The sequence below is a fragment of the Caloenas nicobarica genome, chromosome 16, assembly GCF_036013445.1.
Source record: "Caloenas nicobarica isolate bCalNic1 chromosome 16, bCalNic1.hap1, whole genome shotgun sequence".
Taxonomy (NCBI): Eukaryota; Metazoa; Chordata; class Aves; order Columbiformes; family Columbidae; genus Caloenas; species Caloenas nicobarica.
The window spans coordinates 7772328-7790560 of record NC_088260.1 but is presented as its reverse complement, the minus strand read 5'-3'; the positions used below and the strand labels follow the sequence as shown (position 1 = coordinate 7790560).

The 18233-nt window shown below is 42.9% G+C and overlaps 1 protein-coding gene across 8 annotated transcripts in view; it reads right to left on the bottom strand.

The window, feature by feature from the left end:
• Positions 1-18233, bottom strand: part of ARVCF (ARVCF delta catenin family member) — a 252174-nt gene that overhangs the window by 42220 nt on the left and 191721 nt on the right. For all 8 annotated transcript variants that reach the window (XR_010607100.1, XM_065646688.1, XM_065646690.1 and 5 more), the window contains 3 exons: positions 9611-9728; positions 8160-8331; positions 1423-1494 (listed from right to left, as the gene is read on the bottom strand). Coding sequence is in view for 7 of the 8 variants with exons in the window: in XM_065646688.1 (XP_065502760.1) it covers positions 1423-1494; positions 8160-8331; positions 9611-9728 (362 nt within the window). In the remaining variant the exon portion in view is untranslated. The remainder of the gene's footprint in view (positions 1-1422; positions 1495-8159; positions 8332-9610; positions 9729-18233) is intronic.

The following is an 18233-nucleotide window of genomic DNA, read 5'->3' as shown; positions in this document are numbered from 1 at the left end:
ATCCTTAAGACGTCTCGTGGCTCTGCAATGTGATCAACACCCAGCCCTGGACTGATGACATTACAGCGAAGGCTGGTAGGAGAGGGCTCCTGCAGCTCTCCCGGTTTGATGGCATTGCACCTTCTAAGAGCTGCGTGAGTATCTTGCGCAATAATGCACCAAATGAAAATTAGCATTTAGACATTAGCCTAGAAACTGTACCCGTTGTAAAGGGTGTCTGTAAATACATTAGATCCATCTATATATTAGGATTAGTTTGCATATCGTCAGAGTTTCACTGACCGTGAATTTAAGTGAGAGCACAGCACTTCACGTATAAATCATTATACCATTACTGACTATCAGCACATCTCTAAGGATGTTAGACACGGCCTCTGTTGTTGCCTTCAGTTAACAGTAAGGAAATTGAAGCACAAATTAGTTGATTCAATCAAGGTCACTGAAGTAGCATAATTCAGGTCTCCCAAATCCAAGGATCTCTCTTATTGAGTGACACTGTCTCTTTATACTCTCTGAAATTGTACAAGTGATGCAGGAAGAGTCTGAGATTTTCCTTCTGAAGAATTCTCAGCTAGTTCTGAGTACTGACAGATCACGAAGGTGAGGCCGCTGTGGGAGAGCCTTCCCTGCCAGGCTGGGTTGACAGGGTGGCACCGCCACGGTTGCCATGACAATGGCTGAATCTTTGCGATGACATTGCACACACTTCGAATGAAAACCTGCACAAGTCCTGAAACACCATCCAACGCTGTAAGAAGCCTGACAAGATCCCAAATCATCTCCTAATCTCCAATTAAAGAGAGAACCACGCATGCAGGAAGGGAATGCAGATTGTTTGTGAAAGATTTCAGCTCTGCCAGAGCTGAAATACAGAAGCGCATTGCCGAAGAAATTTTCTGTGAACCTCCTGATTTTGGAAAACTACAAGTACTATTCACTACACGTAAAGAGGAATGCTGTATTTAGAAGACTATCAGTCAAGACAAAAAAAATTGAACTCATCCCCTGCCATCACTCTCCAATTTGCCAGAACACTGAAGAACTACAGAGATGCAGGGAAAGAAAAAGGTTAGTGATAAGTAGCCTAATGCATTTCGTAACTTCTTACATTCACATCTAGTGCACACAATTTGCAAATGGAGTTGTAAAGGAAGAGAGCATGTACTCACCTCTCTCTGCAGTTACAATCACCTAACGCCACATCAGATGGGCAAGATTCCACCAATTCAGCAGCTTTATATAAAAGCTGGTTATATCCAATATTGAACACTAGATAACAACAAGCACTGACACATCTATTATTTCAATTAACTGAATACAAAGGACAGAGATCAGCCCAATATGCTCACATCTCAAGGCCCTTTAAAAGCCTCCAGCTCCCAGGCTACTTGTTATTTCCAAAAGCACAGACATTAGCATTACCTTTTGCTGCTTCTGATCGCTTAGGCAAATCAAGTGTATCAAAATTCCTGTCCAAATCTCCATTCTTCTTTCCTGTGCAAAAAAATAAAACAACAGATGGAAAAGACTGTCAGCACCCTGACAGGTAAGTTACTGTCACGTGCATCTTCAAGATGAGAGAAGATATAGACTCAGAATATAAATCACAGACTATTATCCATATTTGCACAAATCTAACTTGCAATCCAGCTGCATAGCTGTGGCTTTAGCATGAGCAACTTAGGGACAAAAATCCGTGCTACTTTCAGGTTGATCCGCCAACATGCTTAGCACTAGCATTTCAGTGGGTTTTAAGAGTGCTTAAAATCTTGGAAAATTGTGTCATTTCCCTTCTTGGCAAAGCTATGCCCCTCCCTCAGAAGCCCAGTATTTACTTGTTATTTTTACAGAGGTATTTTGACCTGAAGCTTAGCTGAAGCAGAAACTGAGCAGCAGAGCAAAAAAACAGCAGGCTTTTGATTTGCAGCCTCTATTCTCATTGCAACTATCAGGCAGGAAGGCTCAGATTTAATATATTATACAGAGATCAGCCAACAACTTAACCTTGAATTGCCCTTCAATCAATAAAGTGCCATTTTGACTATTTATTAGAAACTAATGGAAATAACTCCATACTTTTGCTAAGAGACACTTTCAAACCATTAAATCCGATTTAATTTATACAATCCTCCATAGAAAGCAGAAAAAACCCTGGATTTTAGTTTTAGTTAGATTGAGAATTCAAGGTTATATAAACAGCTGGAGAGGGAAGGGTTATTTTTCATCCCTTCCTCTCCCCACAAGGAGACACACTGCCCTGGGTAAGGCAGGGATGCTGTGGGACAAGCAGTACAAGTACTGACAGCAGAGAGATTATTTTGAAGAGAAGGAATCTACGTGGCTTCTGAGGACAGCAGTGTACAAATTTAGCTCTCCCAAATTATTTTGGGGGGTGGGGGGGGGCGGAAATAAAATTCTTTAGTCCCTCTCCCTCAAGAGCTGGGGCGGCAGGATGAATTCTGAATAACACAATTTAATCTGCCAGAGGTGGCTTCTGAGCAGGGGCTCTACCAGGCTGTTAATGGAGGTTTACAGGAAGGGCTGAAAGCTCCGCCAGTCAGGATGCCTTAAAGCAAACAGGAAAATCGTCCTTGAAAGTGTAATGTGGAGATTCAGCTGCCTCTTGACAGGGAATAGGTCACAAAACAGGAAAGGCCAATCTGTTATGGCAGAGAGATGGCACACAGTGAATTCAACAGGCCGCTCTACCTTTCCTCTTGATAAAAGGATAAACATATGCAGTACTATACAGGGAAGAAATAGAGCTTTTAAATACCAATATGAATATTTAAAAATAACATCAAGAGAAAACCAAATCCTCAAGATAGTATTCCATCCTCTCCCTTTCTTTGGAAATATCACATACTTTTGTTTTGAAATGCCAATACAGAATATCAGCCAACTTTAACTACCGTGGAAAACAAAGCATGCATCTAGAAGTTCTGTTCGCCTGAAGTAATTTGCTTAATTACACAGAGCATGAAAAAGCCCATTTAAGCTCCCAAAAGGTCATGCAGCCAGGTACCATGCCACTCCTTTGACAGGCGTCTTTTCCAAAGGAAGGGACAGGAATTAGCTGCCCTTTGCAGCCCTCCATCAAGTTTTTGCTCCATGAAAGAACCAGAAACACATTGCTTGGGGAACCAAATACCAGAAAGAAAAAATGAAAGGACACTGCATTTCATAAAGGCGGCTGAACCCAGTTACTGGCTGCAAACCCCTGTTGACCCTTAGAGCACTGACAGCAAAAAGCAGGGCAGAGGGAAGGAAAAAGCACTGAAGGAAGGAAGTCAGTGTTTAGGAAAGATTACAGACTTAAGGCAGGCCAATAAATGTGACTCCATCTCATCTACAAGTAGGACAAACTGTTTTTTCACATGACCCTGAATTTCATGTCTCTGGCATTAGCTAGTTTGAACCTCAGAACATTTACTTGGAGAGCCAGACCTCATTCAACACAACTACTCATTTCAGACGTTCTCTCTGTAATTTAAAGGCTGGGGCTCAGTACTTCTACTATCCCCGCATAACTGAGATGGCCAAGTAAAAGTTCCTTTCTTTCCAGTGCACTTTTAGTCAGCAGTGTTAATTTGTGCATAACTTTAAGGAAGAGACTGCCCAGGAGTGCAGTGTTGGCTGCTACATCTTTTGAGCCAGCAATGCAGGAGCAGCTGCCTATTTACTAACCCATCTTTCATTACGACAGCTCATTCCACCTGCGCTCTGTGATCTTCAGTCCCTGCCTCTCAGTTTCTGGGCCAGACTGCAAATACTGTCCATCTTCTGTGAAGCCCCTTTGCTAGTTTGTTTCTCAGCCCTCTGAGAAACTAACCCACGTCTGTTTGAACCAGAAGCTGCCAGCTGTTTAGGAATGGAAGCAATTCCGAACACAGAGCTCTGACCAAGGGGATTTCAACTCTACAAATTACTTGTTTAATCAAATTGAGCAAGGGCCAGGTTCAGAAACACCTGAAGCAGCTCCATTTTCCAGGGCTTTCCTACAGAGGAGAGGTGACCAAGCTCTAAGACGACTCCAAAAGAAATCCATCTAGAAGGCAAAGGTTTCAAACTGTGGCCCAGCCGGTATTTTTCCCCAATTTGATTTTTCACAGGACCCACAAATATTGCTTTGGAGTTTCTAAACAGGTGAGCAAATTTTGCAAGGCCAAGAGCCTACCAGTTACCAATCCCTCAGCCATCCCCTGGCCTGACCGGTGTCATGAGAAAACCAGCTCCACCACCAGCCTCCGTAGCTCTGGACGCCCCCTCTGCCACTCAAGCCTGTCAGTAATGCCAGCGCACGGGGATGCTGCAATGACCGCACTGGCACGAGAAAAGAGGTTTTAGACCCTGTGTTTGCACATTTAAATTTCTGCGCTTCTATGCATCTCTCTGCTCCCCAAGTTTTCCGGCCTGAGGTATGCCAGAGAAAAGATGATGCTGCTGGATCAGAAGCATGGCTCTAAACCTTGCCAAGAGACAGACAGCTCTGAACACGCCTGCTGACAGGCCTGTTTTATGAGACCTGGCTGTAGGAATTGGCCCAAGACTTCGGTTTGGGAAAATGCCCGAGACTTGCGTGTGCAAGATGCAGTTTACAGTCTCTGAAACCACGGGATTAAAATTCTCTCTCTCTCCCCCCTGTGCTACTTTTCATTATGTGAGGAATAACCAAAACATGACCTTTGGCATTTTCAGCCTGTCAGAAACTCAGTATGGATTTTGAAGTGCGACCCAGCGTTATTAACCACTAATGTTGTTGCTGATCTTCCTCAAATGTCATTTTGCTTTAACGGATAATCAAAATGACTCTTCAGCTAGACCATTTTTGCTCAAGGATTAACCTCCCAAACACTTTCTTTCTGGTTAAAAAAAAAAAAAAAGTTTGGGGGAAAGAGATTCTTCCTAACGACCTCACCCCGTTCTCCCCAACAGTCAACACTGTGCTTGTTAATACACCCACTGACCCAGACTGCGGCGGAGCAGCAGAGCAAGGGCTGAGCTCTGTCCTTCCAACGTGTACGTCCTCCACAGGCTCATAGTCATACTCCGAAATCAGTGTCTCACAGAACACTAGCGAGCATCATTTGTTGGGTAAAGCAACTAGATTTCACACACACCCCTCCCAACATTTCTCCTGTGGCTCAACCCTGCGGAACCCACTGATCTGAAGCAAGTGTCACAAACGGAAAACGACCCTGCCCTTATCCCCAAGTCAGCCTCAGTAACACGGTGGAAGTCTGCAGGGCGCTCACAGCAAAACGACTTCCCGGCCGAGAAGCAAGGGAGGCAAACTTTAGCCTCAGCCTTGCGCATTCCAATTGTAATTTTACCTATTGTGCCAGGATGAGAAACTAAAGGGCATATCCCTGGAGGTGCTTACTGGGGCTAGCTTCACCTAGCCAGTCAAGTACCAGTAATGAAGATGCAGCAGCCCAGGCGTGCATGCCCAAGCAGACAAGGCACCAAGGATCCCTGAGAATAAACATCCAGGCTGCTGAGCCTTCACGGCTGCTGCTGCCCAGCCAGCAAAGCTGTACGTGGATACCACGGGGCTGGGGAGGCCACCTGCACACTCAGGTGTTCCCTCTCTCGTGGGGTTATCAGGCCAGTTACAAATCCATTCCCCTACTGCACTTACACCAGGAATGAATAAAACCTTGCCTTTTCTATTTGCGGTATGGGATGATCAAACTGAAAACGCTGGCTCCAGTAGAGGATTTCCCTGCCTGCTGAAATGAACAGGAGGATGCACTGGGAGAGCAGAGGAGGTGGTGAATGAACGGGACCTCGATCTCAGCTCTCGGCTTCGCATGTAAAAGTTGAACAAAGCATATTATGGCGATGATGAAAAGAAAGTATTGCAAAGACTCACCTTGATTGAACCACTCCTCTAATTACCAGAAAAGCAGCAGAAGAAAAACAAAAATTTACAGGAAGGAAGAAAATACAAAGGAACAGTCAAAAAGAGGCAGAATGTCACAGAACAGGTTCAAAACCTGAGTATTACAAGAATACTACAGAACTTTCATCAGTTAAAAAAGCAAATCAAAACAAGTTATTCCACTTTCTCCCTTTTGTTCCCGCTGAAAAAAAAAACAATCTGCACAGCTTTTTTTTTTCCTTCCTCTTTTCATGAAATGAAAAGGTGCTCACAGAATTGAGGGGACAGACGGTTGAGTAGCCCTTTTCAGAGGTGTTTGAAATGCTATGATCAATGACCATGAAATAAAACAAAATAAACATGGAAACACTGCAAGGTTAAGTGAACAAGAGGGGGAGAGAATTGATCTATTTTAAAGTCCTAGACTGAAAAAATTAAGGCAGGTTCAGACCAGGTATTCAGATAAATGTAATAGTGAGAAAAGGAAGCTTCTCTATGATTTTAAAAGCACACTTATTAATGGATTTAATTTTTATTTTTTAAACACAACAGTTGACTGTTCCCCTCTATCCTTCTGATCTAGATAGTACCTGCTGCGAGCTCAGAATTATTACCAGCTTATTTCCCTCTAGAGAGCAGTACACTTTTTACGAAGAGCACAGCAGAAAGGAGGAAAAAAAAAAAGTTAAAATGTACTTCAGAAATTGTCATTTCCTGCTGAAGACAGAGCCAAGCCCAAGCTGTCGCTGCGTGCCTGCATTGCTCGCGGAAATCCGCGGGTTCATCCTCAGTGTCAGATGATTTTGAGACCAATTTGTCCAAAAAGACATGATCAGATGCTTCGGCTGATAAACAGGAGCTGTCAGGGCGTACAGACACAGAAGGTATCTCCAGGTCGGCCCCAGAGGCAAGGCAGACGCTTGGCAAAGGACAGCCACCCGAGAGCGCTCTCTTTGCACTCTGTCATCAGGAGGACGATGACAGTTCTCAATCAGCAGCTCCCCTCCTCCCGCAGCGCACACTCAGAGCTTTTATGTCTAAAAATGTTTTCACTGACTGTGTCGCTCTCAAGCAGCAAAACAACAGGGACCACGAGTGGCAGGAACAGGCTCGAGTCAGCACACGTTCAAGGTTTCCAAAGGATATCGCACTGAAGCATCAGTCATTCGCTGTGAGAACAGGCTGGCCAGGCAAGTAAAATTCTTTCTTCAGTTTTTCCCCTAGTCATTGAAAGATTCCCATCGATTTTTTTTTTAATTTATTTTTTTTTTTTTAGCACAGTTTACATCTAGCTGATGACAGACTAGTCTGCAAAAGCGAAGTCACTCTGTGATGACTTCCTTGACGCATATGGAAACATAACATTTTAATAACATGTACAGATCAGATCAAAGGAAGAGTAACATGCAGTACACAGTCCATCAAATCCAAACAATTCCATACCGGCTCTTCTGGACTAAAACCTTCCTCAGACCTGGCTATAAATAGTAAGCCAGGATGTGAGCACATATGAATGAGGATAATGGAGCCTAGACAGAAAATTGAGTTAATTATCTCTGAATTCAGTCTAGAATAGTCATTTCTCTAAAACAACAAAGAAAGCGGATATAATTTGAGTCTCTTTCTAAAGGAAAGATAGAAGGGGGGTTACTGAGACTATTAATCCTCTCTTGTAACGAAACTCATTTGCAACATTCGTGCCCCAGAGGAGAGAACAGGTCTAAAAGTGACTGACAATTAACAGCTACAAAATCATGTTTGCAATTTAAATTACTGCAAGAGTGACAGAACTGGGAGGTTGTGTGTTTTGATTGTGAGTGGGAGGGTAGGTTTCCAGTTTGTTTTCAGACGTGAGAGACGGGAGGCACGGCAGCCGTGCAGCCGGGACGTGCGGGGGGTGAAGCCATGCGGGGCCGGGGCACGTGCTGCGCAGCCACGCGTGGGCTCGGCGGAGATGGGGCAGATGCAAGAACACAGCAAAGCAGAGGAGAGGCAGACACATCCACCTTTGTCCAACAGCACGGAGTCACCTGTCAGCATGCACCGCTCCCATTTAAAGCCAAACAAAACTAGAGCAACCGTGGAAAAAAAATCCCCAAATATCTAGTAGCAACGGAACAAGGGAGACAAACACATGCCACGATACCACGAACATGAAGCTCCGCAAGTTGCGCTGCACTAAACCCACATGATGCATGTGCTTGCAAGAACAGGCCTACACAGCAAAATTTACTCCCAAATCCACTTCCAGTTCTGAGCTCTCTGCAACACGTACCTTTAGCTTTTTTCCCACCAAAACAACCAGCATCATCTTTCTTCTTCTTCTGAGAGCCTCCCGTGCTTGTTGTCTGACTGGCGTCTAGCTCTTGGTACTTATCAGCTCCGGGGACCTCTTTGTGGACATGGTAGGAAAGGTTCCGCATGATGCACACGCAGTTCTCCACAGACTGTTACAGAGAAATGTATGTTATACTAAGTACTTCACCTTCTTATTTGCAAACTGTTATATTATACAGCGAAGGGGTTGGGGGAATTTTAAAAAAGCCCATTTGCCCCAGGAAAAGAATGACGCTTTCAAAGAAGATTTAGTCAAGACCCCCTAAATTAAGGTTTATTCTTGTTCTAAAACCAATTTTATTCCTCCAAAAGTGAAGCGCTTCATAAATAGTACCCATTCAAAATGAAAACTCTAATCAAAAATACCAGCTTGATCTTACATAAGGAATACAATTCATCAAAAGATCAAACACACAGTGGAAAATGATCATATAAGGATCTTATTTTAATACAAAGCCCTCACTCTTCCAACCTTTACAATCCCCAAGGGGCCCATTTTATTAAATTTTCTCTGGGTCAAAACCTAGGTCTTGTGAGGATTTCAGTGAGAACACACGTTGTCCTGTGGTAATATCTAATCCACAGCACATCAGGTTCTGACAAGAGCAATGCTCTGCAGGTTGCAGTGGAAACCACCAGGTGGTTACAAAATCCACTTCCAAAATTATCTGATCAAGTGACAGGGCTTTAGAATTCCCTTGTACAGTCCATCACACAATGAGACTCAAAAAGAATAAAATAATGATGCTTTACAAGTCTCGTCGGTGTTACAAGGCAATAGTATGCTCCTTCTCTTTTAAACAGGCTAAACTTATGATATTCCTTATGCATATAAGTAAACATTTAAGCAGCACATGATGAGAAGATGATAAAACCAGATTAATCAAAATCTGCACCTAAAATATAGTAACAGCCGCAATGAAAAGTGCTGCAGGTCTGAAGACATCTCTTAATATCTAAGCAGTACAGTCTTTAGAAATGGTGCTGAAAAAGTCTTTAAAATGGGAACTGACTCCTTTGCTGGTATTGTACAAAGCACAATACAATAGGACTCAATTCTGATTTGGAGACCGCACTTACAAATGTCAATTAAGTGATGCAAGGCAATGGCAATAACATCACTGACGATAATAAAGGACTACTCTCCCCACCTGTTACAACCACTTGCCTTTGCTCACCTCATCAGCCACACAAGGTAATTTAGCAGCATCATGCTGATACCCCAGCAGTACCACCATGGATATCATAACAGAGATGAAAGATAATTATCATATTTTCTGAGGCAAGCATAATCCCCTTCTGAGACCAGCAAATAGGAGTCAGATCCCAGCGCAACACTTCAGCTTAAATTAATGGAAACATCCATTAATTCTTAATACTCAAGTTCACCTTATTGTCTGTATCCTTCTTGCCAACTGCAGACTGGAGAGCGTGCAGCAGAGCATCCACCAAGCCATCGCACTCGCGTAGCCTCCGGCGTGCTTCTGCTCCATCTGAACTCACGTTCCTAACAGGAGAGATTAGAAAGAAAATTTAGCCCTCTGACCTTCACCATAAAGTTGAAGGTGTGTCCACCTATACTAAAATTATTAAGAACTCATTACATGTTGGATGAACAATTGGGAGGCGAAATAGTCTGACAAACCTATTAAATCTCAGCAAAATACGGGCAATGCGCATCTGCAACTCCCTGAATCTGAACAAAAAGGGAAAAACAGTCGCGGAGGTGTCTACAGACATATTTTTCCAAATTGCTGCCAAGTCCAGTCACATGCCTTAAACTGAGCAGAAGTTTTCAGGGCAAACAGTACACAAACCAAAAAATTAATTTCAAAACCAGAACTTTTAATCTGAAAAATATATTCACTACCTTAAGAAAAAGATACAAAAAATCACAAGACTACTCAGCAGTATTAATGACCACAGAAACCGAAAAAAGAAAATGGTTAAAACCAGGCATACAATAAGCTGTGTTTTATTTAATCAATCTGTAAATAAAATTGTTCTTCACTTTCTCTGGCCACCATCTGCTCCAAAGCAGTCAGGCTGGCAGTGACCACGTACAACTGCTGTCTCCTTCACTGCTCAAAGCTTCTCCAAACCTGTTCTGCATCTCCAGCTTTGTGACTGGAAGTTACTGCCACCCAGTTAAAATCCCATGTTTTGACATTTAAAGCCCACCCCGCACAGTAGCTTCAGCACATCGCCTGAGTCAGTCACATTTAAGAAAGTAAAAGAGGACAGTCTATGTTTATATGGCTTTAAGTTTCTCAAAACAGGGGGAATCAAGTGACAAAATGATTCTTACTAGTGTTCGCTGGCAAAACTGATATGAAAGTTTTCTCAGAGGGGAAATGCACTAGTTTTGACAACACAGTCAACATTCCAGCTTTCAGGGTCTTTGAATTCCACAAGCCCGTGCACGGCTGGCTCTCAAAAGCTCAGGACGCGATCATTACCTTCTGCTACCAGGATCGTGCAGCCAATTTTTCTTTTTAACTAACTAGAGGGACTGCCAATCTCCAAGTAATTAACAAATTAATCATGGTTCCCCCTCCTGTCCCCTCATCATCCAGGCAGGCTGGTATGTTAATTGGATGGCTAGGAAAAAAACCACATTTTCTTAGAGACCTCTCAAAATTTGAAGACACTTAATTGTGAGCTGGTTGCTGTAACAGCACATTAACTTTCAATTAAGAATACAAATTGAATGCACAGATAAATGAGTCCTTTCCCCAAATCCTAACACACAGCCTCACCTCCAGCAATCGCTGATACAAGGCAGGTAAAGTGGATATTAAAATACGAGTCTACAGGATATATGGAAGAGAGAATTCTACACACTGCTTTTTCAGTCTTCAGTTGTACTAATCCTTTTGTATCAAAAGCCCAACTGTGAATTTTAATGTCAAGCCTTTACGAAACTGAAACTAGAATTCAAATTCTCTGTGAAACCTTTCAGGAGTTATAACAATAAATGATAGCAGCTCCACCTCCAAGCACATCTATTAAAGTGGAACGTTACTTCTTAAGCTTGAGGGTGACAGAAATGCACTAAAAATGGTGGTATCTGGAGCTGTGTATCACGTTTCTTATTCCCTCATTGAGTCTAAGAAATATAGAGCCAACATACATAAGGAACACTTGCAGACTTCAAAAAATAAGTAAATCAAGAAAAAGCTTCACACCTGGCCCACAATGGCCCATTTGTAAGAGATTTTTCTATGGTCCATTTGTGCCACCACACTTGTAGAGCATTTGTTTTACTGCTTTGGTTATCAACAGCACCACAGTATTTTGTATTCTGCTTTCTTATTTCTTGACCTGTATTAGGATTAATGTTAAGGCAGGCACGGATAAGGTTACAATTTAAAAAGTTACTACAAAAGTGCATCAGTAAGAGCATGGTTTGCTGGTATCACTGTATCAACTACGGAAAAAATTACTGAAAATTAATGCCTCAAGAAAAAAATCCCACATTTATCACACATAAGTAGGCATGAAAACTCTGCAGGATGAAATTAATAGCTAATTAATGCTATGAATAAGTTATCCAGACATCAAACTTTGCAGCTTTAATGTTGCAACTAACACATCAGAAAACGTATCCTTATGAGCACCTCACGCAGAAACATCTGCTCTATAAATACCCAGCACTCCCGGGATTCTGCTGGCCCTCCCTCCTTGGGTGAGGAGGTTCCTGCAGCCCATGGGATTTATTTAACATGGAAAACCAAAACCCATTTCCCTGTCTGTAACTCTAACCCAGACCTACTGTGGACAAGAATGTGAGCTGAGCTCTCCAGAAGTCTGGGCAACAAGGGTCTAAGAAAGACCAAGCCCAGGGAGATCAGTACCAGCTCTTTCTGCTGCTCCAACACTGCAAAACACAGCAAAAACCTCCCAATTCCCATGGGAATATTTGCATTTCAGATACATGCACAAGCACGCCAAACATCCCTCAGCACTAAGCAAAAGCAGGCACAGTTAAAATGAAGCCGGTATCCTTGGAGTGAGCTGTCATGTGGCAACCCCAGGAGAAGAGCTCCCAGGGCTGGCTCCTATGATCCAGAGCAACCTTCCAAAGCTCAGGCAAACGCCAGGTTGCATTTCTGCCTTGGGGTGTTAAAATTCTGTAGTATCTGTCTCCTTGTAAAACATCACCTGGTAGTCATCCGCCAAATTCACATCTTGGGTCTTTAGGGGGATATGTAGCACGGAGACAAATGCGATGACATGGACTAGAGAGCTAGTGCTGGCATTGGTCACTGCAAAGAATGGAACCTGCAACCTGGTCTCACACTCCACTGACCAGTCAGGAAAAAAACTCTTCCAATTTCACATCTGCACTAAAATCGTTCTTGATGCATCTTATAGATTTATTACACCTTATGGAATGAAAGAAGTAACTAAATCATGTTCCAAAGGAACTTTTTAAAGCAAAGTTTCTAAACACCCATCTTTGAAGAGTGATAAAAAATATCAACAAATAGGTGAGAGATTCCAGCAGATGTTAACAGAGGATTTGAGGCTATCATACACAGGGCGACACTCCACAGAAGGAACCCAAAGCCTTGACCAGGGCAGGAACTTCCCAAAACTCACGCAAGAAATAGATATGCAACACATGGGAACCGTATTTGGACAGTGTTTTGCTTTTCACTGAACTTTTCTACACATTAGACGAGCATTGCTTTATGTCAGAAGAAAATGAATCCTTCAGTGGATGGAGCGTTTGATAGAAGACACCAAATAGAAAAGCCAAACCCCTCACCGAGGTGCTTGTTCGCTCTGTCACTGATGAGCCAGGCTGCCATGCAACACCTGGAATGGCCCAAAGATTTTGGAATTCAACACAATCTCTCAGTGACTTGCTTGCCAGGGCAGTTTAATCATCAAGAACCTCTATAGATGAAATCAAAGATACTTTAAGCTTGAACAACTTGAAACAGGAATTCTGAAGGGCTTTTGAGGCACTGATGATGGGAAAAATCCTCTTATAAATGAAAATAAAGTTGACCACCTGTTCAAATGGGTGGGAATGGGGAGGAAGAACTACTGAACTACTTTTACATAAAACAGTGAGGAATGATACCTGCCATTCACGTCCGCTTCCCTGCCTTGTCTCTTTGCCCCCAGAGAGGCCTCTGCTGCTTTCCCTGCTTTTCAATACTTTTCCAAGAGTCCATGTAGTGAAAAACGTACTTTAAAAAACCAACAATAGTATGTTTCTCACATCACACTACAACAGCTAACAGAAAACTTCACAGTGTGCTCACTGTAAATTTATACAACACACTCAAAAGAGCAATTCTAGGAGCAAGACATGGAATTACTGTCCATGTTACTCAAAGTACACAGGAAGGAAAGCAACTGTATGACAGATCTTATGTAAAACAGAAAAGCTCAAATCAAATTCCAGAGATTTTAAATCCCCAGCCTTTAGCAGGAAAAAGTGACCTGGATTCTTCCTCAAATTCTTGGAGTCCAGACTGTAGACAGGACTGCTGAAAGAGGATTTGTAAGGATGTTCAAATATATGCTCTCCCTGGGAAAACAAAACAGAGGAGCACTAAGTAAATGTTAAATAAAAGTAAATACCTAGCAGCATAGAAACACATCAGACTAGGAATCCAGTCTGTTGGTATTCAAGACTTCAGAAAATGGTGGGGAATGTGCTGAGAAATCTGTTCATGCTTTAGATAAGGTTATCATTATCACCAAATAGTCGTCTTAATAATATGCAAGTCTGAATGTAACATTTACAGCTGCAGAACAGAGTTGGTATTTATCATCTTAGGACAGGTGAGCTGTTACTCCTATCTCTGCCACACACTAAGATTGTCCTCAAGAGAAAAGATTTAAAAGTAATTAAATGCATGGCACTCAATTTGCACTGTTTCAATGCAAATCATGTAGCAATGTCCCCACTGTGCTTCACGTTACAACCTGAAAGATAGAGTGGAGACATGGAGACCTTGTGCGTGGTTTATTTTTTTTTTTTCCCCATATGATAAAGAAAAACTTGAAAATACAAGCATCAGAGAGACACGTTTTTTTCTCTGAACATTCAAACTAGTGTTTCCAAGACTATTGCTGTATCTGCCACCTGGCTGGAAAGGGCCATCAGTTGTTATCCCGCAGCGCTGCAGATGCAGCTGAAAGCCAGAGGTGAGAGTGTTACCGAACACTTATCATCCCGCTTCCGTGTAAAAACCACTTTGTTTAGAGACCCGGCTGCGGATGAAGACAAAAGGTGGGGAACTTTTTCATATAGAGAGAAAGCTGAGCTGGAAATGTTTCAGATACCCTCCTGGTAACATTTCTACCTTTCTCTGGAAGAAGCGTGGACGAGCTGAAGCCAAGACAGTGACGAGCTCTTATCAACAGCCTCTCGGTGCACACGCCGGGCTCTCGGATTTTACTATTGTAAACAATTTTTACTATTTTAAACAACCTTCTAATAGCTATTATTGTATTGCCAGGCTAAAAAGTAACATTGGCTCCTATATAGTCCTCACTAGACCTGGTCTGACAACCTCACTGAGGCTTCGCTGTCCAGACACTGAGTCTTATACACTCCAGCTGACAAAAACTACAAGGTTCTCCCAAGTCAAATTTAAATATATTAGTAGTACTACTCTGACAGTCAGAACCCTTGCTACAAAAACACCCTTCCACACCCACACTTTGCTTCACTATAAAGAATTTTTTATTTAGATGTCAGCCAATGGAGACTGATAAATAATAGTTGCAGTAAATGTACTCTATTTCTGAGCATATTTCTAGGCACTGAATGTCCCAAAGGAGGAATATGCAGCATTTAAAAATCATTCCATCACTTCATGCAGAAACAGAATGAATTCCATACTTCAGTTCACATGAAATACCAGAAAGTTTAATTGGTATTAAGTTCATTGTTCTGAAAATAAGAGAGAAAAAGCAGGAAGCTGCCTGTGACACAAAGATAGCCTGATCCAGGCAGCACTGGTCAAACAGCCCTGCACACCACACCAGAGTTCGGGAGCAGATGGCTGCATCAGAAACCAAGCAGAGAACATGGGGAAGAAAATAGGAAGAAGCCAAAGTCCAATGAAGTGAACAGAATGACAGGGGAGCTCTACTGATGGTGACATTAGGTGGGGAGGAGTTGTTCAACTGCGAATCAGATCCCGGCAGGACATCCCACTGGAGATTTCTGCTCTACTTAAGCATCCACTTACCAGCTACACCCAAGAGAAAAGCTGCAGAGCAGCCCAGGTTGCCTCGCATGTAAAACCCTTCCAGCTATTTGAATAAAATTATTTGTTCTATTTAGCTGGTCAAATGCTCAGAAGAGGACATACCAAAAGCCACCCCTGAAAAAGGACTTCCCAAGCTTAGTCTGTGCTGCAGCAACACTGACATAGAGCAAGAGATGTGCCAAGCACGCTGCCACGTGTCTCATATTCATGTCAGCACTGTCTACAAGAGCTCCCTACAATAAGCAGGGGCTCAACAGCCTGCAGTGCAGTTTAACAATGTACAGATGTCAAGTCCATCCTTCATGATTTGTGGCTTTCTATATCCAAAACATCACGTAATGCCTTCTCAGTCAAATGCTGACTGGTTACCTCCTGCATGACCTACTTGGAGGGCTTGCTCTCCTGCAATGCAAAATGATGCAGAAGTGCACTACACAAGAATTCCTTGATGCCCAGCAACTACTTCGCTTCCAAATTACTCCAGTCCCTGCTCAGAGGAAAGGCTAAGGGACTCTGCTTGCCGCAATGTGAAAAGAATCTCAAAAATACAAAAATGAAGCAGTATTTTTCTAACAAAGGGTTATGGCTCACATGCCTTCCAAAGAAAACTATGTCCATTACAGTGACAGCAGCGAGCTTTGTTTCCATCTTGCTCTTCATCCCAAAGGGACAGATGTTTTTGTAGATTGCCTTCACTGACAGCCAAGGGAGAAGGGACCTAGATTCATTCCCAAGGAATGACAGAAGGCAATAAGCAAGTGCACAACTTTAAATTTATACTTTGGATTCGATTGTAAAGCATTAAGGTTGCATGTAACTAGGTTATGTCTCTGCTGCTAAAATCTATGCATAATTTATTTATATTACAAGCTAAACATCAGGAACTGTCAGGAGGAACCCTAACAGCTCCTTTCTAGCACGAATTAAACGCTCTGCTCATCATATAAGCCCCAGGACAGCCATATGCTGTGATCCTGCACAGTATCAGTAAGCTAATTAAGAAACTGCCTTTGCTCACTCCTCTCTATTGTGTGGGTTTTTAATTTGAGTTGGTCTTTTTCCAGTCTGGGTTGGGCTGATAAGCTTCTCCCTTTTCCATGCTGCTTGCTGCCGCCAAAATGAAGATTCACAGGCTAATTTCTGTTCAGTTCTTATCTCCTTCTAGAACTATTCCTTTGCCGAAAGTCCAGTTCGAAAGTACCTGTTACACAACAAAACACTGACAGTATCGTTAGTTCCAGTTTCTGGAGCAGCAATCTCCCAAAGGCTGAACCCAGCCTGAAAACAACGCGAGTGCACCAGCCTCCAGGAACGGCGGGTGGGTGGATGGAGACCTGGCAGCACCTGCCCTCATCTGCTCCGGGTGGGACAGGGACTGGCGAGCTTTGTAACGAGTCCTGTCCAGGCCTCTGTGGTTAAACAACTGCCCTACAAAAGCTGACAAAAGGACTACTTGAACTACGATATGGGAACACACTGATGAAGAGGAAAAGTCAATCACAGGACTTTGACAAAGAAATTTTTTTTTGGAGCGAGGGAGAAACGTAGATGCTACAAAGCAGACTCTGTACTAATGCTAGTTACTAATTTGCTGCTGATAAAAAAGAGAAAATAAAAGCCAGCACCTGAAACCTGGCATGTACATATCTCCTCCGTCCTGCCATGCTTCAGTGAGCGAGGTTCACAGCAGCGCCGCCCCGGCTGCAGCTCCTGCGCCCGGCTCCTCAGCAGACAGCGCTGCCAGGTCACGGATCTGCACTAAGTGCCTTCTTTCTGCAGTCAGCTGGAGATGGAGGCTGCCTCGAGTAGATGAGAGTGCAGGTAGGACAAATGTTACGTGGCTGTCACCACATACTATTATCATGCCTGCAGGATTTAAAGATGGATAGAACTTGAAGGTAACTCACTTCAAAAGCTCTAATTCCCAAACACTTTTCTTCAGAGAAAAGCCATACATTAATCATTAATAAGAAAGGAGGGCATAAGCACCTGGCTTTGACAGCCTACCTTCCTTTCTTTCCTCAAATTCAGCATGCAGAGATGAGAAGAAGAAATGGACACACCAGTATCACCGAGACACTCACACAGTTGTTTCCAGGGTGGAAAGAGAGAACTTTTCTGCCAAAACAAGACCACTAATTCTCTTTGACAAACCTTTTTTACCTCCACGTGCCTCACAGACGCACACACTCCTGCTATAGAGAGTACGTGCTGTAGGTGTTTGCATGTGTACATATGTTCACAAGCACATAAAGACATCAGGACTCGAGGAATGAGTCCATTACCATCAAGCAGTGTTACATATGACTGAAGCACTGTAAGTTACATCTGCAGGAAATGTACAATCATGTACCTTAATGCTCTCTGTCTTCCTCAGAAAAAGGCTTTAAACATTTTCATACAAAAACTCTATTTGGCACATCCTGAGTATTAATGATTTACTATCAAGCTCCCGCAGCCCTTTTTCCTCTGAAGTACAGAACAGTACCAGGAGCCTGCAGATACTCATACATCACTTCCCAGCTGGTGGAGTATGTCTTCTGCTGTGAATCTACCAAGTCCTTACCTCATGTCTTCAATCATCATCTCACACTTACCATAACTCTTACGCTTTGATTCCATGGGACCGAACTCTTAATTTATACCTACAGGAGGTGTTTATTACCAGCTGCTGTCTCCAGGACCAACCAGTTCACAATCCTTGAACTACTGGTGTTTACCAGCTGCAGAGGCAGGGTAAGGACAGAGGTGCCAATCCCACGTTCAAG